The following is a 21,561-nucleotide window of genomic DNA, read 5'->3' on the forward strand; positions in this document are numbered from 1 at the left end:
TTACAGAGATTAGAGCATGTCATAGGTATTAAAGGCATTGCGCTGCGGTGGTTTGAATCATATTTGTCTAATAGATTACAGTTTGTTCATGTAAATGGGGAATCTTCTTCACAGACTAAAGTTAATTATGGAGTTCCACAAGGTTCTGTGCTAGGACCAATTTTATTCACTTTATACATGCTTCCCTTGGGCAGTATTATTAGACGGTATTGCTTAAATTTTCATTGTTACGCAGATGATACCCAGCTTTATCTATCCATGAAGCCAGAGGATACGCACCAATTAGCTAAACTGCAGGATTGTCTTACAGACATTAAGACATGATGACCTCTAATTTCCTGCTTTTAAACTCAGATAAAACTGAAGTTATTGTACTTGGCCCCACAAATCTTAGAAGCATGGTGTCTAACCAGATCGTTACTCTGGATGGCATTTCCCTGATCTCTAGTAATACTGTGAGAAATCTTGGAGTTATTTTTGATCAGGATATGTCATTCAAGCGATATTAAACAAATATGTAGGACTGCCTTTTTGCATTTACGCAATATCTCTAAAATCAGAAAGGTCTTGTCTCAGAGTGATGCTGAAAAACTAATTCATGCATTTATTCCTCTAGGCTGGACTATTGTAATTCATTATTATCAGGTTGTCCTAAAAGTTCCCTAAAAGCCTTCAGTTGGTTCAGAATGCTGCAGCTAGAGTACTGACGGGGACTAGCAGGAGAGAGCATATCTCACCCGTGTTGGCCTCCCTTCATTGGCTTCCTGTTAATGCTAGAATAGAATTTAAAATTCTTCTTCTTACTTATAAGGTTTTAAATAATCAGGTCCCATCTTATCTTAGGGACCTCGTAGTACCATATTACCCCATTAGAGCGCTTCGCTCTCAGACTGCGGGCTTACTTGTAGTTCCTAGGGTTGTAAGAGTAGAATGGGAGGCAGAGCCTTCAGCTTTCAGGCTCCTCTCCTGTGGAACCAGCTCCCAATTCAGATCAGGGAGACAGATACCCTCTCTACTTCTAAGATTAGGCTTAAAACTTTCCTTTTCGCTAAGGCTTATAGTTAGGGCTGGATCGGGTGACCCTGGACCATCCCTTGGTTATGTTGCTTTAGACGTAGACTGTGTTTCATAATTATTGTATGGCCTTGCCTTGCAATGTGGAGCGCCTTGGGGCAACTGTTTGTTGTGATTTGGCGCTATACAAGAAAAAAGTTGATTGATTGATTGAAAGGAAGTAAGAGACACGATTTCAAACTGTGACCTTCCAGGACGCATGTCTGCGAAAGTGAGAAGGGGGCTTCACACAGAATGTGGAATACACTGAAATATTTCCATAAATTTTTATCATTTTGTAATTCTGAAATGAAGATTGAAAATGGGTTTCTTAATCAAATCTGCATAAGTCATCTGTTCTGTAAGATGGGTATGTTGACATTTGAAGATATCTGATATATATAATAGATATATAATTGAAGACAGACACTACACTCTTCTATCAATGCAGCACACTGGAAGAAATGTTCACGTTACCTGAACTATAAGTTTTCATTCACTTTTTTAAAATCAAAGTTTATACACTGATCTCAAAGGAAACTGGCCCACATTATGCTTAAAGTCTGTTTTCTTTTTTGCCATCCTCATTCAGCCCACAGGACTGCTACTTGTCTGTGGTCTGGAATGATCTTTCCAGACCATAAACAAATTATTCCTCTGGTCACCAGTGATGATGTCACACTACGGATGAAGTCAAACCCCGAGTACAACCTTTTCAAGGATCTGAAACAGCCACATAGAAAATAATTTAATCCTGTAAACAATCAATGTTTGGCTCAAAAAGGAGACCTTCAGTGTGTAACATTACTGACCATTATCAGTTCATAAATTGTTCAGTTCACTGTGAGAACAGCAGGTGATGCACCACTCTCACTGTTTTTTTTTTCTTCCAGTAGGTTAGTGCTGGTCAAGTCTTTGTGCTTTTACTCCATGGGTGAATGAAATATGGAAATAATGGGGTCCTCGTGGTTGGTCACCACAAGGACGCTGCGAAACTTGTCAAACAGTGTCTTCAGATGAGAGCGCCTCATGTTCTCATTATACATAATCTCCTCCAGGTGGTGATGTCCACGGAAATAATGCAGCAGCCTGGAAACAGTTAAAACAACACGCAGGACAATGGACTGAGAGCTGGAGTTTCATCAAATTAGGAGCAGTGTTAACTAGTACTATAAGCAACAAGTTGGACATTGTCATGTCCCAAGATTCTTGAAATGGAGCAATACTTCCACCTGGTGGGCATTTGCCAGTAATGCAGGGACAATAGAATTTCACCAAGAGCTCCAGTAATTAATAAGCAAGATTGTCACGTTGATATTCCGTACTGTATAGTAGAAAACATTGGTTATGAACTTTTCATTAATTCTATTTTCTCACCTCTGTGTGTGCAACAAGGATGAACAGTTTGGTGCTTAGTGTTTTACATAAGGGCACTTTGACTTTCAGGAACAATCACTACTTAAACTCATTGATAACCTGCTAACTGCCCCTGAGGAACATTACCAGAACTTTAAAGCCAGTATTTTTTCACAACACAGCCCAAGGCTGGGGCTACTAAAGAAATTGCAGACTGCTAACCACAGATGAAGGACCAATAATGATGACAATAATAGGGCCTGGACCAAATCCACAACCACTCGTCAAACAAAACATCCAGTGATGTGACACAGTAACTCTGGGTGAAGGCAGAGTGACGTACACTGGTTACAACCAACCAACCAACCAATGGTTTAAGTAGTGATTGTTCCTGAAAGTCAAAGTGCCCTTATGCAAAACACTAAGCACCAAACTGTTCATCCTTGTTGCACACACAGAGGTGAGAAAATAGAATTAATGAAAAGTTCATAACCAATGTTTTCTACTATACAGTACAGAATATCAACGTGACAATCTTGCTTATTAATTACTGGAGCTCTTGGTGAAATTCTATTGTCCCTGCATTACTGGCAAATGCCCACCAGGTGGAAGTATTGCTCCATTTCAAGAATCTTGGGACATGACAATGTCCAACTTGGAACAATGTCCAACTTGGAACTATTGGTTGAAAAAATAGTTCCAAGTTGGTGGAATGTGCTCCTACACGGGTGTATTTCTATATAAATCTAATATGTTCAGCAATTATTCCACTCATATTTTGTAAGAAATAAACAAGAAATTAACTTTTATATCTAAAATTCCTGTTTTTGTATCCAGATAAAACCTCTGAGGTGACTTACAAGACATCTTACCCAGACTTTAGCAAGCTAACTAGTGACACAGGAGCATCACTGTGACAGACACAATTTACTGGAAAAAGAAATCAAATTTTGGTTCCGTCAAGTAGTTGGGAGGTGTGGAGGGTTCTGCTGCTGAACAGGGTACAGCCACATTGTATACTATGCTAGATCAGTCTGATGACACCACGTACCAAACTAGTGGGCGCATAATGACATTACCGGACCACCTTTCATTATTGACTCGCCTTTAGTGAGCGTCCATGCAAGGTAATGCTAACCTCCAGGGAATGCCCTAGAAAGTGACGACAAGAAATGCTATCATCTTGTAACTAATGAAGATAAACTGATTAGACACTGGCTAACACTGGTGCTCCAGATCAATCCAAAAATGAACTTTTCTTTATTTATGTAGTTTCCCATAAACCCATCTGCCTCCTGGTGAACAGTGCCACCTGCTTGATGGTTAGACACTGGAAAAAAAAAGCAGGTTGAATTTGGATGTAGCTCTCTGCCACCTGCTGTGCATATCCGGGGTAGTTGCAGGGAATAACCTTGTCATTGCAGACAAAATGGAAATTAGGAGCAGGTGTGGCTGAATGTTGCATGTAGCTTGACACGTGATTGTCAATCAGTTTACTTCCAGAGCAGAGCACCGCTGCTTGTTTTCCAAAGCATGTACAAATAGTTTTCTACACAATGCTATTATTCATTGTGAAAGTTCATCCCATTTATTAAATGTATGGCTGGAAAGAAATGATAGCAAAGGAGAGTGAAATAAATACGATAAAATCTACACTGTGTATCTCTAATAGAAAGGCTGAAGTACCTTGCGAACATCCGCAGGTCCTCTGGATTTTGTGCAGCAGGGACGTTGAGAATGAACTGCCTCTCGTACTCGGATAGGCTGGTGAGCAGCGTCTCCGTCATCCTCTTGTTGAGAGGAGAATCTCCACCGGGCAGCAGCTCTGCACTGGAGTTGTCCATACTGGGACTGGTGAGGGTCATGTCATCGCTGCTGGCTGCAGATACAAAGCAGGCAGATAAGCACCAGCTCAAAAGGAAGATCCCAGTAATAACCGAGCGTCTTACTTGCAGTGTGCTGCTTTACGACATTAAAATCCTATTAGCTACCTACCAGCTGCTCGTGTTTAGTTTTATGTGTACGAGGTCTGTTAGAAAAGTATTGTACCTTTTTATTTTTTTCAAAAACTATATGGATTTGAATCACGTGTGATTACATCAGCCAAGCTTGAACCTTCGTGCGCATGCGTGAGTTTTTCCACGCCTGTCGGTTGCGTCATTCGCCTGTGGGCAGGCTTTGAGTGAGCACTGCTCCACCCCTCTCGTCGTTGTTTCATTGCGAGGAAATGGCGGAATGATTTGGGCTTTTTTTCCATCAGAATTTTTTCAGAAACTGTTAGAGACAGGCAGCTGGAAACCATTCGAAAAATTTATCTGGCTTTCGGTGAAAATTTTACGGGCTTCACAGAGAATAAGGAGTGTTACTACAGCTTTAAGGACGGCTCACAAAAGCTAATTCAAATGGTGAGATAATTACTGGAGTGACCAGACAGACGTGTTGCAACATAGTGGTCATAGAGTATTTAGCATTTGTTCCTGCTGCATAAAATTACAAATACATGAATACTGAATAAAAAAAGGGCGTACGTCTTAAAGTGACTTCTTCAGATATTTATATAAGACATGATATCCACAGATACTGGAGACTTTGAGAAGCTACAGTTAATAAATAGTATTTAAAAGCTTCACATAGCTTTTAAATCTGAATTTTTTGTTGAGTGTAAGTATGTGTAACGGAGGCCAGCAGGTGTCGCTGTGCAGATGTAGTTAGTAAACCTCACTCCCAACAGCTCAAAAGGATTCTCTGGTCACAAGGCCAGAGCCCTGGGTTTTAGCCTTCTGTTTAGAGAGTCCGACTCCCATGCCGGAGCTTGTGAGTTCGCGTCCCGAGGGGAGGAAATGGGGCGGAGCGATAACAACAACGCAGAGTGCAACCGCTACAATGGTGACGTGTACCCGGATGGGAGTGAGTTTAGGGGGGGTGAGTGTAACGGAGGCCAGCAGGTGTCGCTGTGCAGATGTAGTTAGTAAATCTCACTCCCAACAGCTCAAAAGGATTCTCTGGTCGCAAGGCCAGAGCCCTGGGTTTTAGCCTTCTGGTTAGAGAGTCCGACTCCCATGCCGGAGATCATGAGTTCGCGTCCCGAGGGGAGCGAATGGGCGGAGTCATAACAACACAACGCAGAGTGCAGCCGCTACATATGTCATCTGTTCAGGATGACCAAAGCAGATGGCGCCATCTTATGGCACCTTTGAGAGTGTCAGCAACTGGCTTTCCATTTAAACTGAGACAATCTACTGCTATTGCTAGCTCTGGTTAGTTTAAACAGAATGTGTCATATGTTTTCAAATTTGTATGGATTTTAGAAGATTAATTTTCTACTTTGGCACCAGCACAGACACATGATGTAAGCATGAACATGCAGCTTTCAAGATCAGCACAATCAATCAATCAATCAATTTTTTTATATAGCGCCAAATCACAACAAACAGTTGCCCCAAGGCGCTTTATATTGTAAGGCAAGGCCATACAATAATTATGTAAAACCCCAACAGTCAAAACGACCCCCTGTGAGCAAGCACTTGGCTACAGTGGGAAGGAAAAACTCCCTTTTAACAGGAAGAAACCTCCAGCAGAACCAGGCTCAGGGAGGGGCAGTCTTCTGCTGGGACTGGTTGGGGCTGAGGGAGAGAACCAGGAAAAAGACATGCTGTGGAGGGGAGCAGAGATCGATCACTAATGATTAAATGCAGAGTGGTGCATACAGAGCAAAAAGAGAAAGAAACTGCATCATGGGAACCCCCCAGCAGTCTACGTCTATAGCAGCATAACTAAGGGATGGTTCAGGGTCACCTGATCCAGCCCTAACTATAAGCTTTAGCAAAAAGGAAAACAATGGCAGCTAAAGCAGCACTTTGTACAAAATTAAACAAAGTCAGGACAACTTCTAAAACGCATGCTCCCTGTAAGATGTAAGTACTTCAAAAATAAAAGCCATCTTGTAGTTCACTGAATTAAGAGGGTACATTATGAGGACAAACTTTCAAATCTGGTGAATTTAGTGGATGCTGGACTGATGATGGATTAGGAGCAGGTGTAGTGGTCAGCGAAACAATGTACTAAATGGTGGCATGGTGGATTAATGGTTAGTACTGATGCCTCACAGCAAGAAGGTCAAGGGATCACTGCTTGTCCTTTCTGTGTGTGTAGTTTGCATGTTCTCCCCGTGTTTGTGTGGGTTTCCTCTGGGCTCTCCGGTTTCCTTCCACAATCAAATACATATATATTAAGAGTCTGCTCCCTTCTCTGCCCCGGACCAAGGCAGTGTCTCTACATCTGAAGTTGGCCCCCGGGTGCCAGACTATGTGGCCGCCCACTGCTCCTAGTGGCTGGATTGTGTCTAATTGTAATTAGACAAATTTCATTGTATGTATGTACAATGATAATAAAGGCTCTTCTTCGTCCCTTTTAAATGACACCAATAAACAGTAATGTTGTATTAAAATGCTGCTAAAAAAAAAGCCAGATAGTCGGGGTAGGCAGAGCAGTGGCTTAGTGTTTAGCACTGTTGCCTCACAGCACGACGGGCATGGCGGGCTTAATCCTCAGAATTATTTTTGGACTCCTATTTAAAGTTCGTGTTGGATTGTGCAGCAGTGACACAGCAAAGCTGGATTAATTTCTGACGTGATTTTTCGCTGCACTGAGGAGGTACCAAAATGTAAGTCCCTTGTCTGTTGTTTGTAAATTAATATAATATAAAATGACAAGGATCTATTTTAGCCGTTATATAAAACAAATAATGAATGTTTTTACATTCTTTCAATGGAACGAATATTTTATGAGGTGAAAGTTGGAACAAACTTGAATGGTTTGTTCCAGCTTTCACCTCATAAAATATTTGTACCATTGAAGTCATGAACATTAATTATTTGTATCCTAACCCACTGAAGCGCAGATAAAAATGCATACAATGAAGCAAATTAAGCCAATGGTGCTAAAGATACTGAATAAAGAGACAAACCAAAATTATACAATTACCCAACTCCAGCTTTAGTATCATCTAGTGGCGAGCTTGCAAACTGCATTACAACTTTGTTGCCCTTATGTTTTTTTGCTTCTTTAACAATGGCATTCATGCTCCTTCCCCTTCTCTTGTGATAAGCAATATGTATGAGCCTCCATTTCACAAAAACTACGGCTTTCAAAGTTGTTTGCCTGCACTACCAATCAGTAGACAGTGTGTGTAGTGCAGCAACCACCGATTCCTCTTCTTTTCTCCTCAGTCTACCGGCAGCACTGCAAAATGCAAAAGGTGGAGTAATTATGTCCCTTTTGGGCTGCTGTCTCAACATGGCAGCCTCCATTACGGGGCCCGCTCCTATGTCGATACGAAGGGCTCGTTCTCAGATTATGAAAACATTACGATGTGCTGTTGAAGGTAATAAACAAATGATAGTGAATGCTACATTCCATTTATGCTAATAAGTACCCCTAAATCCCACACACTGTAGCTTTAAAGAGCTGTAAACAGGAAACATATGGCTGAGCACTCACTTGGGGAACCAAAGCTGAGAGCGCTTGGGGTGCTGAGACTGCGGCCGCCTATGCGAGCAGCCAATGGCAGGTCTTCATCCTTCATACCAAGCTCATCCTCACTTGGGGGCACCAGCAGGCAGACGTAAGTGTGCAGCTGGATCAAGAGGCGGTGCTGAAGCATCCAAACCACCATTTGGATTAGCTGGGCCTGATGAGGAGCACAACAACAAAATGCATTACAGCTAAGCATAAACCCTGAATATGACCGTGTTCCTTACCAAAGTCAAATATGTTAGAAAGTCGTACCGTACAAAACTCAAAGCTTGCCTGCAAGAACACTCCATGGCACTGTTCTCCTCATACAATAAAAAACAATAGAAGTTTTGCCATTTATAATTAATAATCAGCACTTAAACTACTCAGCCACAACACGACAGGTGAGACGAAAACACCACAGCATCTGAATTTTCAATCACAGCCCTTTAGCTATGAGGAAACGTAATTCCATTTCTTCAAATAGTTGGTTTAAAATGTTAAGTTTTTTCCAAACAAGAACAACATTCTTTCTGTAGGATAATTACAGTAATTTCATTGCAACAGGGCGCTCAGCAAAAACTTATCAGTGGATTATTTCATTACTGCAGAAAAAGATATGCTAATGAAAGGCATCAGAGGAGCGATGCAGAGCCTTCGTGTGCACATAAAACTGTGCAGTAAGTGTATGGCTGTCACTTTAACATAAGGAGATTTAGTCAAGGGATCTAAAAGAGAGACATTCTTATTCTGGCACTGTTCACTGCAGACATCAAGGAGGTGTGTTTGACGGACTGTAGTGATGTCATGAAATGACATTTCAAATGACCAGCTGTGGAAATATTCTGGAAAACTTGCTTTTGTGAATATATTTGTGATGACCTTGACCCTTGATCAATCATTTGGAGACACTCCCACGAGGAATATTCCTGCAAAGTTTGGTAAAAAATCTGCTTACCTGTTGCCAAGTTATTCTGTACACAGTCAAATACATTATGATACTGACTGCACTGCTGTCATGCAGCATAAAAAGGGAGCTTGCACTCAATTGAATGAGAATTTCAGAATAATCCTACCTCCTGCACCGGAGCCTCCAGCGGGTTTCTGAACTCAGCCAGCGACACAGGCAGTGAAAATTTGGCTAACATGGAGGGCAGATCGTTACCAGGAAACTGCTTTGAGAACTGTTCAGCCAGTGGTGAGTAGCTAAACAGGGACACAGCACATATTAATTCTGATATGCTCAATTGTCATATGGAGTCTTTATGGAGTTTGGTCTATGCACAAAAGGTGACAAGTGCTGCAGAGAATCCGGTTATTTTCAGAATGAGGTCCATTGTCATCAGTAATCAGTGAGCAGGAAACACTCACAGGCAGATGTCAGCGTGAGGAGACAGCATGTAGACATTGTTCTCACACAGTGGGTAGATGATGATTGCTTTACCCCAATACACCAAGTGAGCAGCAATTTGGAAAATCTGAGAGGGAAGAGATTGTAAAATTTAATGCAAACGTGTTCAAAGACGTGATAATTATATTCTACCCAGCAGACACAAAAACGTGTACTTAAATTAAAATGGCAATCAAGACGCTACACCAAAACAGCAAATTAATTTTATTTGAAGTTAGACCCATTTGATGCTTCTTGTGTCTACTTCTGCACCTGAAGCAGAGCCAGGTCTGCATCCTGTGCGAGCTGCTGCAGGTTTTTCACCGCCGAGCATGTTTTGATAAGGCGCACCATAGCAGGTGAGCAATCCAGAGGAAGCTGGTTCAGCAGAGCCTTCTCACTTTCCAGCAGCAGCAAAGCATGATAGGGCCTGGAAGACAAAAACACAGCAGCAGGATGTCTGAGCAACATAGCCTCCTGACGTCATAATGGCCATCTCACAATTACGTAGCTTTAGTACAAATACTGTGCGTTTGTCTCAGAACACAAAATGACGACTTCTGAGAATTTGCTATTCCAAAATTTCATGTCTTAAATTTAAAATGGGTAAAATGCTGAGGAATATTTTGTCTGACATAAAAAAAAAAAAAACAAACAAAAAAAAACACAAGAGCAAAGTTAAACAAAACTATGATGTAATTACACTGAGCGGACAACAGGTGGCAGCTTTTGTACGGCTATATTATTCACTGTCATAATGACACCCAGCAACATGTGATGGAATTTCGTGCCTTGATTTAAATTACTAACATAGTATGTTATAAAGAAAGAACAGGTGGTCTTGAAGAGAGAACCTCCTGTTCAGAAAGTAAGTACACTAACCACTTTGCCACCACGCTGCCCTACAAAAACACTGTGTAATATGGGCAAAATTTTACATATTAATACGTTTTTTTGATATTTTGTCATTTTTATTTGGAGAAAAAGAGAGAACAGTGAAAATCTCTGGGACTACTGCCACCTGGCCTTTCCCAATATTTTTACCCTAAAAGTTCAATCAGAATCTGTAAGCTGTGATTATGCACATTTTGGGAGCTACATGATGTGAAACCACTCAGAAAAAAATGCATTCATAGAAACTACAAATTGCCACATAAATTGCAAAGGATAAAGGCACGAAAAGTTACACATCATCTAAAACCATCCTGTTCAATGTTTCTTCATCTTAAGGCAAAACAGATTTAAGACTTACTCAGAGTTTTTTTAATGCCAGTCTGAATTAAATTTAAGACCAACATTGCAAAATCCAAAAATGAAGGTGGGGGCAACATGAATGGCTGAGGGTTAGGGGCAAATATTTATTGTAACACAGAACATGGTTTCTGGTTTAAGCCATAATATTCCCCGAAAAAAAAAAAAACAATTTTCATTACAGCGTCTCTGCTCTGAGCATTTCAGCAACAAACACAAGAGATCTGTTAGTTCTGCTGTCTTGCATTGTGTGGTGTTTATGAGAGGTTTTCATTGAATTATTAAAAATAAATAATAGATATTGACAAAAAAATTTTAACTGTAATGCTTCAAGAAAAATAAAGTCCTATTTTCCATGTCTTGTGATTTTAAGACTTCTGAAAGACTGATTTAAGATATTTTAATACCAATTAATGCTTTGTTATTAGATGAACACATTCAATGCCTTTTAAGACTTTTTAAGGAATCCTGCATGTTGTGTGGGCTGGATGTGTATCGCTGTCAGCTGATTATACAGTAAGTTGTGTCATTGTTCCTCTTGGTAAATTAAACAGAGTTCAACAAAAATTGCACAAATCAGTTTAGGTTTGTTGAATTTTCTACGCTTTTCTTGGTCATGAAAGTAAAATCTAGGGGTAAAGGTCAAATGTCACACATCAGCAAGTCTGGTGGCGCATCGGAGCATGTGCCACATCATGGAACCACCTTGGGTCCTCAATGACAATCACTCAGTGGCTGCACACATCACTGGATAACTGCATTACATGGTAGAACGCACACTTGTCTGAATCATTACTTCTTGGAGTTAAGGTGTTTGGGGAGGTGAGGGTCTCAAGGTCAAAGTGACTCAGTTTGACTCCCCGTCAGACAGGAAAATTACCAAGGTTCACTTGGGCAAGATCCTTAATCCCCACATTACTCCCACAGTGCGTCTGAGCACCTGGAATGACTGCATGTTGACATCGCTGAGTGTGTGCGTGTGAATGAATGGGTGAATCTGAGGTATCACTGTAAACTGATCATCTGCATGGGATGAAAACACGCTAAGAATTGGAGTCCGTTTCCCTTTCACAATAAACCTATTAACATGAGACAGACAGACAGAACTGACAATCCAGTTGGCACGTTTGCTATGTGTATAAAAATGAGAAATTACTAGAAATCAGAATTATTGTATTAGAAAGGCTGTATTTCTAATAATCCTTGTGTCAAACTTTCATAAAAGTGTCTGTTGTGTAAAAACAGGGGAGGAGCACACAGTCAAGTTGGGTGTGATGCCCTATGTGTATTATCAGTAACCCTGCTGACTGGGGTGTACCCAGAAAAACAAGTGTGAAAGCTTCAACTCTGAGATAAGAGCAGACCAACTGCAGGTTTCTGCCATGTGCGATTTACAGTTAACATCCAATATGGCGTCAAAACCAAATGTCTGAGGTGCCAAATGACAAAAAAAAAAAAAAACTAGAGAAGCGCACTCAGAGCGCAAACCTCTGCCAACACCAGTTTCCAATTCCTCAAAATTTTCCCCTGGAAAAGTCCTTTTAGAAGTGACTTTTCATAAGCTAAGCTATAATACAAAATCTAGACCAAAAGGGCTTTTCAACATTAAAATTAAATATCCACTAAATACACAACACTGATCAGATGCAGATCAAACTTAGTCTATTCATTGAGAGTGCCAGTTTGCACCTCATTGTCACAAATGAGAGTGATTGAGGCTCTTTTGTTTGAGATATAATGCAAAATGTACACCAAATGGGCTTTTCAACATTAAATTCAAATGTCCACAAAATCCACAATCTGGACCAGATGCAGATTAAACTTTTGTCAGGTGATAGTAAATGCCAGTCTGCACCTCACTTTCAAATATGAGAGTGATTGGGGCACGTTTGATTAAGATATAATGTAAAATATACACTAAATGGGGTTTTCAATGGCCACAAAATCTGTAATTCGGATCAGATCCAGATCAGACTTTGTCAGTCGATAAAGGATACCATCCGACTCTCAAACATGAAAGAAATCTTTTTTTGACAGAGTTATGAATTTTTGAATATTCCCTCAACGTTAAAGGCAAGGGATTTTTACCATATTTTTCCTGACTTTGACCTTTGGCCTTGAAAAATGAATCAATTCTTGCCTATCGGGATATGAATCCTCTGTAAAAAATTGATAACGATATATGAAAATTGTGGGCTCCAGGCTGTTCACAAACAGACAAACAGGGACGATAACACAAAAATTTCAGTAAATAAAGATTCAGAAACTGTATGACAATGTCTCACCTTATGGCCTTAAGGCTGCGCTCTAATGCCTCTGGTGGGATGTAGTTTCCACCAATCCTGTGGATCTTATGGGGTAAACAGAACATCACCTCAAGCCAGTTGTTAATATGCAGCCGCACGACACCAGTTGTACAAAGGCTGATAAAACATAATCATTCAGCTGTATGAATACAACACAAAGTGCACACAAAAAGGGCCCAATAACAAAACAAAAATGGCAAAACAGATTGTGCAGCAAAATCACAGACCTGTCATATGCGTCCTTCAGGTCCCTCGCTAATTTACATTTGGGAAGAATTTGCCTAAAGGGGGACTGCGGGCTTCCATCCACTGACACAATTACAAACAGACAATAATGTCAACATCATTTCTACCCATCTAAATTTCAGCACTTCGGCTGTAAGATACAAAACAACAAAACAACTGTCTGAGAGTTTCCACTGGGCGTTATTAAAAAAGTCGTAATACGGCACTGAATTGTTGTGACCATGCATTTTGTGGATGCAGTTAGCACGAGAAGTGTGTCTCCCACTCTCAGTTGTGGTGGTAATTTCATCCTGGAGGGCGAGCATCAGCTTTGCCTCTCTGGTCAGGTACTGACAGCGCCACTCCTCATGCTGCAGGGCGATGGCAATACGCCGAGAAAGGTTGTGCATACAGCTGATGACTGATGGGTCAGCATTGGCCTATGGAGTCGAAGAAACAGAAGGAGCAACTTAAAACAATGGCAGACAGAAACTCTTAGTAACATACACGGGTCTTTACCACAGGAACATCATAACAGAGTCAAAACAGTCAGGCCTTCTCATGTGCAATTCAGTTCACATTTTACTGCCAAAGGCATTTGTGTATTTAGCTTTTAAATGTCTTTTGAGTTCTTAAGGGAAAGATCTCAGCAGGGAACTTCAGAAAGTCATTATAATCTGATCAGAACAAAATGCATTCCACTTTGGTAAGAAAAATGATCCCATTTTATAGCTCTATACTGTGAAGCATTTGTGTTAGAACAGAACCATGATTTACCTTTACCTTACAATTATTTTGCTGGAAACTAGGCTTCATCAATTCTTTCACAAATTTTCACTGTTTAAATCTGTCTCTTTTTTACTGATTTGTATAAAGTCGCAGTTTTTTGAACTGTGCTATACTGTACAAATAAACATTATGATTTTTTTATCATCAACAAACAGCTACAATTATCTTTTTGATTTTAATATATTCAAAATTAGCACTTTATTGCTTTCTTCTGTATGCATTTTAAGCAAAAATAGTACATCAATTATGAAATAAACAACAGATTAATTGATAAAAACAATAAACATTAGATGCAGCCCAATAATAATAATAATAATGCCTATGATGAACTGAAAATCACAAATATATTTTAACTAAAGATGGATTGGTCTTTGTGCATAAAACAATTATTCTGTATGCAATTTATGCAAAAAAGCACACCAATTATTAAATAAACAAGAGATTACCACAGGAAGAAATAAATATTAGTTACAGCCCCATAATAATAATAATAATAATAAGCTTCTGATTCTGAATGTTAGTAGTAAGTAATGTTAATATATTTAGAAGCTGGTCACATAAACTGAGAACCACAAATTTTATTTTAACTTAAAATGGACTGGGTTCTGTACATACAACAATTATCCTGCATGAATAATCATAAACAGTATAAAAATATTAAACAATTTAAAAATTTTAATTATTAATAATTTAAGTCACAAACAAACTGCCATACATTTAAAAAAAATTATCACGTATTTATAAATTTTATTTGTATCCGAAATAGTCATGGCAAGCTGCTGCAGAAAATTTGCATAAAGGGTTGTTCCAGGGTATGAAGACTAAATTCAGCTTGAAAATGTCATTAGGTTTTAATGATTCAGCACTGAGAGCCTTGTGGGTGGGACAAGTTGGACAACATGATTAAGCACGTTAAAAACAGCCTGCCTCCCTTAGAGACCTGATGCACCCACAGATAAGATTAAAGCAGAATGTTATCAATTAAAAACACTCCAGTTACTTACAGAACACACCCACAGGCAGATGAATAAATTTCATTTAATTACAAAAGATACAGTAAATAATGATGAAAATTAAGGTGCAAGGAAAAATTACATTTATCCTTGCATAAGTTATCTCTCAATTCATTTTATTGGACTGACTACTATATAATTAATTCTAATGAAAGATCTAAGCCATCAGTGTAAAGTATTTTCATACCCTCAGTGCAAAAACCACATTGAATAAGATCATGGTGGGCATTTCTCTCTTCGGTGAAGGATCTGTTTTAGAAACCTGCAGACATACACGTCAACAATGAAACACCATCTCAGCAACACAAGACATTTGGCCATAACAAAAAATAAAACATTGTTTTTTGGATTCCACATTTCATAAGCTTTCTAAGAATGTATAGTTTTCCAAATCTTCAAAACAAATAAACAAATAAATATTTATGAACCTATGAATCATGGCATAAGGAACCTGACTAGAGGAATTTGAGTTTCTTGCAGCATTAAAGTCTTTGCAAAAATTTTTTAAAATAAACTGCAAAACGTCTCCTTTATTTAAAAAAAAAAAACGTTACGTATTTGTAGCCGTGATGTTTCGCACCTGAATGATGGGAGGATGCTGAAGAAGCGTAGGGTGACCCACAAAACAAACATTGTCAATCTTCAGCTCAAACTTCTTTCCACACATATCAGATTTGGTAGCCAGGATGGTGGCAAGGATTATGTCAGAGAACCTTTAGGAAGGGAGGGAATATTTCTGAAAAGTACTCAGGGCAACGCCAACATACAGCACAGAAACAGTCTGTACAAGTGACAGCGTTTAAACGCCTGTAGTTCTGATCAGATTTTTCACATTCCTGCATTAACCGAATGTTTTCTGATTTTACTGTACACCAGCAATCGTTCAAAAAAAAGAAGCTTGTGGAAAAAACAGATGAAGAGACCTACTCCCAGAAAAAGTGAAGTCTCTGTATGAATAAAGATGCGAAAGACTCATGCGTGTTTTTATGAACACATGCTGTGATCAAAGACATAAAAAAATATCAAGCTGTTAAATTAGAGAAAAAGTGAACAAGTTACTGACTCATCCCAAAAATAAAGTTGAGAATTTGAGGAGAATGTGAAGAAGCTGCTTTATCATTGTTTGACTTTGATTTGAGTCCACACAAAGGATCTCATGGCAGGTGTTAATTCAGACATTACCTGTAAAATCAAAATTTAATTTAAATGTGGATTCACTGGATCTGCTACAGATGGTCATTTAGAAAGATCTTTTTAAAATTACGTTTGGGGATCCATAAAGGATGCAAAATAGGAAAGAAGGGAATGGAAAAAGGTAGTGGTGATCTAGGAAAGGTGGTTTAGAATGATTTGGTCTTACCCTGCTACCAACTGTTCATCAGTTAGTGGAGAATGTTCCCTGAAATGGGAATTGGGCCATAAAAACAAGAAGAAGAAGAAGAAAAAAAAGCAAACAAAAAGGAAAATGCAACAGTTGGGCTCAATGCATAAAATGGGCATCAAAAACAATGAGAAGAAAGATACGATAATATGTGATGTGAAAGGCTGGCTTAACTAATTGATTTATTCCTGAAGTCCCCACAGTAACACATAAAATTGGATTTAAAATACCACACTGAGTTTACAAGTGCACAAGGGCTAGACCATCACATCCTGTTACTGTTGTAAATAATGTCAGAGTACCTAAAATTGATAAAGTTACTTGAGTCATGAACATCATGAAGCTACTTTTAATTTAACTGCTGACAAATGCGTGGCAGATTTAAATCATCAGTGTAATATGGTTTTTGAGAAAGGCTATATGCAAAGTCTGGCATGTATCAAATACCACACATTGTAATATTTTGCTATATCTTGCAAATTGTATGAATATTGAGTATTATTTTGCTAAGTGTTGTATAAAATTTATTGATAAGATGCGCAATAGTGATAATGATGTAAGTGCAATTAGCAATATGGCCCTTTTAGGCCCCATTCCGTAACTGGTGCTAACACAAGATATCTTTTCTATAAATCTCAGTGCAGCATCATTTTGATGAAGAGGTATTCAGACTTGCTCAACAAATTGTAGAACTGTGTGCCATGAGAAATAATTATAAGGTAAATTTGCTAAAGCGAGCAAGAAAGTACAGTTATAATTACACACCTGTTTATAGGGTAAAGGCCTTGTGCTGTTTTTAACATTATTTATTTCTTTTCTGTGTTTTATTGTGTACAATTTTGTTTTTAAAAGTTTGTGAATAAAGAAACACAAACTACAATGAATCAGGTATTTGTGTAAGATAAATAACTCGCTGTAAGAAACATGTGACATATGCTGATGCCATATCTCAGACTACTAGATGTAAGCAGTGTAAGCCTGGATCATGTCCTCTTTGATGCCTGAGGTGGATATTATGTCAGTATTGCCCAACAGTATTATAGACCTGGCAGGCCACCAAGCCAATGGATCCCCACCATGTCAGAATTTTTTAAAAATGCTAAATAATTCATTTGGATGTCAATCATTTCAGCACATCCACAGTGCTTGGACCGTGGTTTTCCCTCACATAGAATTTTCTGTGGAATAACGATGTTTGGAAGTGATCTGACACAATTAATTAACTTATTATTTTTATTATTTTATGTCATGGGGGTGGGGGTGTCAGCTGACAGCAGCACCATAAAGTACAGCCTGCTATCTGCTTCAAATAAAGTTATCAATCAGAGCTTTCAAAGAAGGTAACTGACATCAGAATCTGGAAACTGTTCAACAGATTTTCACTCCTATCGACATAACAAAAGTTGAACATTAAACCTCTACGACATCCTTCCTTGATTATAGATTTTGCATTGGAGACATTTAGTTTTCATGAAATGCTCTCTTACTGTTTGTGAAATCAGCTGGTGATGTTAAAATTCCTCCTGTTACACACCAGACGTGTGTAGTTGAAGGCAAAGTACCATGTTTCAAAACACATTAAACTTTGATGATCAGTGTCATGGTTTTATCAGACAGCAGTTTGTTAGTCGGTCACTTAGCAGTGCCTGAATCAGGGCTACTAATGCATCAAGTCAAATATGTTCAAAATGTATTTGAATTTGAGCAATATTCAATAAAATTACCTTGAATCACCATCCTGATCTTCAACACCATCACCAGTTGTGTTCAGAGCGTATGGACTTCGCTGTTTTGCTTGTAGACAGAAATACTTACATTAGTACAACAAAGTATGTCAACAAAGTTTTAATAAATGGCCACAGTAAAGAGAAAATTCAAATCTAGGCCCATATATTAAAGACAATGGTGTATGCTGAGGGACACAATGGATTCAATGACAATTATTATTATTGCTGTTGCTGTTATTATGATGTAATGTACCCCTGCCTCATGCCCTGTGACTGCTGGGAAAGGCTCTACCCCCCTCCTCACACCCATGTAAATGATTGGAGTAAGGAGGTATAGCATGAATTATTTATTATTATCATCATCATCATCATCTCTGCCAAGGCAGTTACAACACTTAACTTTCATTTTTGATCTTTGAACCTAGGCAAGATATTATATTTTAATTTCCAAAACTGTCAACAGTCTACCTCAAAAAGGCATTAACAGAATTCAATAAAATTTGGTGAGAGGTCAACTTTAGGTGAAGGAAGAGTTTATTCAATTTTATGCTGATCCAGAAAAGGATGTGGATCTTGACTTTGATCTTGATTACAGTGCAGTAGATAGCTGAAACCATCTTTCAAATGGTGATACAAGCACCAAACTCTGCACAAATACTCCTTAGACATTACTCTTTGAAAAAGTAGACGGGCCACTTGAATTTTCAACAGGCGATCAGATAGGGGGTTCAATGAAGAATTACACGGGGTCAAAATTTTAAAATGCTCCAATTATATTAAAAATTATACTACATTATTTGTCTGATAATAAATATTCCAAAAAGGTAAAATTTAACCTTTATTTAACCAGGTTAGTCCCATTGAGGCCGAGACCTCTTTTGCAAGGGAGACCTGGACAACTTTAAAGTTTCCCTTTGACCTAACCTGCATGTCTTTTTTAAATGTGGGAGCAAATCGGAGCACCCGGAGGAAACCCACGCAAACACGAGGAGAACATGAAAACTCCACACAGAAAGGCCACAGGTGGGAATAGAACCCATGACCTTCTTGCTGTGAGGCAACAGTGCTAAAGACTAGTCCACCGTGCTGCCGGTTAGGTGAACTGGAAACTTTATAACTGAGTTTTCCCTTGCAAAAGAGATCTCGACCTCAACGGGACTAACCTGATTAAATGTCATGAAGTTTACAGGTGCAGACATGTAGTATGTTAAAAGGGAGAACCAGATATCAAAAGTGGCACAGTTCCTCTATAATTCACCCAATTTGATATAAATATCCTCACATTGTGGTTGAATTTCTGCACTTTGAACGTCCTCAGACTGAGAGGTGTCTCAGTGTTTACAGTCCTCATGCTAATGCTAAAGCTAAACCTACCTGCGAGAGCCGATGGACACTCGGCTCCTCTTTGGAAAGGATACCGGAACAGTAACTTGTTGCCTCGGCTACCGGAGCTGACCAGAATGACGCTGATGGGGCTGGTTTGATCGCCGTTCTTTTGGCACTGACTGTACATGGATGCTGTTGTGTCATCTCCAAACATCATGTTAGCATTCTAGCTAACGCGGAGTTACGACACAAGAAAAAAAGCCCAGTTTAACACTTTTGACCACACAGTTATCGTAACTTCACTGCAAATGACAGCTGTGTTAATATTTGCCGCAAAACACTCAGTAAAGTACACTGGTTAAACGTTAGCTTGTTAGCTCCAGGAAATGTGCGGCCATGATTGTTTTTGTGTCACATTGAAAAGAGTTCACGTCGAACAACGACGGTAACAACCGTTCTGGAACTCATGCAAATATCGTGCTATAATATTTCCTGTTCTTTCTGCCCTTTATAAATTCCATAAAACGACAATTTTATTACTCGATTTTCAGAGGAAAATGGGTGTGGCTGATTGTAACTTAAATATGATGATTTAATTACGTCCATTGTTTTTATGTCAGTATAAAGTGAATTTTTTTGTCAGTCAAGTCACGTGAACGCATCACAGTGAGACGTGAATTATTTAATGATTCCCCCGTTACAAACTAACAACAACAATATCAATAATAATAATAATAATAGTAATACATTTGCAATTAATATATTTATTAGTTGCAGATGTAAAATAAATGAACAACAACAATATAATACTACTAATAATAATAATAACAACAATACATTCACAATGAATATATTTATTACTTGCAGGTGTAAAATAAATTAATATTGACCATAAATTTAACATTTATTATTTTAAATAATTAAAGAGATACATAATGAACACACGCACGCACGCACACACACACACACACACACACACACACACGTTTATTATTGTGAATTTTTTCCCTTTTATTGGCATCAACCCAAAATTGCATTTGTTGTGCTGACAGTGGTCTCTGCTGGGAAAATACTCAGTAATAATTAGACAATAAATCATTCATGTACCTGAGTTCAAAGCTGAACTAGATCAGTTCTGCTCTGTCATGTTGGACACTCGTTTTTCCAAATATGTGGGTTTTATGACGTTAGCCTCTGTGCTGAGTAAACACAACATTTTCATTGCATTTCAGGTTCTTTATTGCAAACTGATCAAACAAAGATACACCAAGTCATCTGGATTGGGTTATGGTGGGGCTCTCTACTGGTACTGTTTCATCAAAGCGGACACCGCCACCGCCAAGAACTTCTGAAGAGCTGCATGAACCTCAGGAGTGAAAGCACTACCCATCTGTCCAGCAAGCACAATGGTCACACAGTCAGACAGCAGCTGTAAAACAAATAAATAACAACAGTTTTATGGAACATCAATCACCCTGATGAACTTGTGATCTCCAGAAACCTACCCAGAAATTAACAGGCTCCACGTTCAGTTTCTCAGAGTGCAGTATGCTCAACTCTTTGTAGGTCTCCTTGATCTTGTCCAGATCCTGCACTCCCTTGATCAGACCCCGTATGACAGTTTTTCCATGATCAGCTACCTTTGGGTTTGTTATGATAGCAGCAGCATTGTAAAGGTTTCCAAATTTCCCAAAATATCTCTGTGTCCAGGGGTAGACAACCAGACATCTGCAACAACCAAAATGTTACACATGAAACAGACTTTATGCCATGTGTTCTTCAAATCCAGCAAAGAATTCATACCTGGAGAGAGCGGCTGAACCCACAGCTTCGATATCTGGCCTTCCAAAGATGTCTTTGATGGCGGCACACTCAGAGTCTGCCCACACGACCATTTTGCTGTCTTGCTTTTACTGACTTGTGAATATGTTTCTATAAGGGCACAAGCAGTATTTAAAGCCACTGAGCCCCCCCAAAACCACTTAATGCATATACATTGGGTGGGTCTTTCTGGGTGGGTGCAGCACTTTTTGATCTGCATTAATGATAATAAACATTTGGTCAAACCATAGGGTGAAAGAGAAAAGGAAGGTTTAGTGGTGACATGAGGAATAAATCTAGTCAAAATTAGTGGCATCCACCAAAATTGAGTTGCAGTTTTAATGATGAGGGTTTAAAAAAAATAAATAAATAATAATTTAAATGTAACTTTGCACCTTTTTTTAATTTC

The 21,561-nt window shown here is 39.0% G+C and overlaps 2 protein-coding genes across 3 annotated transcripts; both read right to left on the reverse strand.

Moving 5' to 3' along the window:
- Positions 1–1,788: 1,788 nt before the first annotated feature.
- nprl3 (NPR3-like, GATOR1 complex subunit) lies at positions 1,789–19,778 on the reverse strand. 2 transcript variants are annotated; one of them, XM_034190215.1, is made up of 14 exons: positions 19,380–19,778; positions 18,003–18,072; positions 16,258–16,296; positions 15,478–15,610; positions 15,085–15,159; positions 13,382–13,535; positions 13,098–13,179; positions 12,850–12,987; positions 9,587–9,743; positions 9,295–9,401; positions 9,000–9,129; positions 7,909–8,098; positions 4,096–4,288; positions 1,789–2,142 (listed from the first exon to the last, which is right to left on the reverse strand). In XM_034190215.1, exons 1-14 carry the CDS (start codon positions 19,546–19,548, stop codon positions 1,977–1,979), a joined length of 1,803 nt encoding a protein of 600 aa, XP_034046106.1. In that variant the 5' UTR covers positions 19,549–19,778; the 3' UTR covers positions 1,789–1,976. The 2 variants fall into 2 exon arrangements, with proteins under 2 accessions (XP_034046106.1, XP_034046107.1); XM_034190216.1 differs by lacking the exon at positions 16,258–16,296.
- Positions 19,779–20,558: 780 nt separating this feature from the next.
- On the reverse strand, positions 20,559–21,361 carry LOC117527904 (hemoglobin subunit beta-2-like). Its single transcript, XM_034190410.1, has 3 exons — positions 21,135–21,361; positions 20,837–21,059; positions 20,559–20,760 (listed from the first exon to the last, which is right to left on the reverse strand). Exons 1-3 carry the CDS (start codon positions 21,224–21,226, stop codon positions 20,632–20,634), a joined length of 444 nt encoding a protein of 147 aa, XP_034046301.1. The 5' UTR covers positions 21,227–21,361; the 3' UTR covers positions 20,559–20,631.
- Between the last annotated feature and the right edge of the window lie 200 nt (positions 21,362–21,561).

Source organism: Thalassophryne amazonica, chromosome 16, assembly GCF_902500255.1.
Source record: "Thalassophryne amazonica chromosome 16, fThaAma1.1, whole genome shotgun sequence".
NCBI lineage: Eukaryota > Metazoa > Chordata > Actinopteri > Batrachoidiformes > Batrachoididae > Thalassophryne > Thalassophryne amazonica.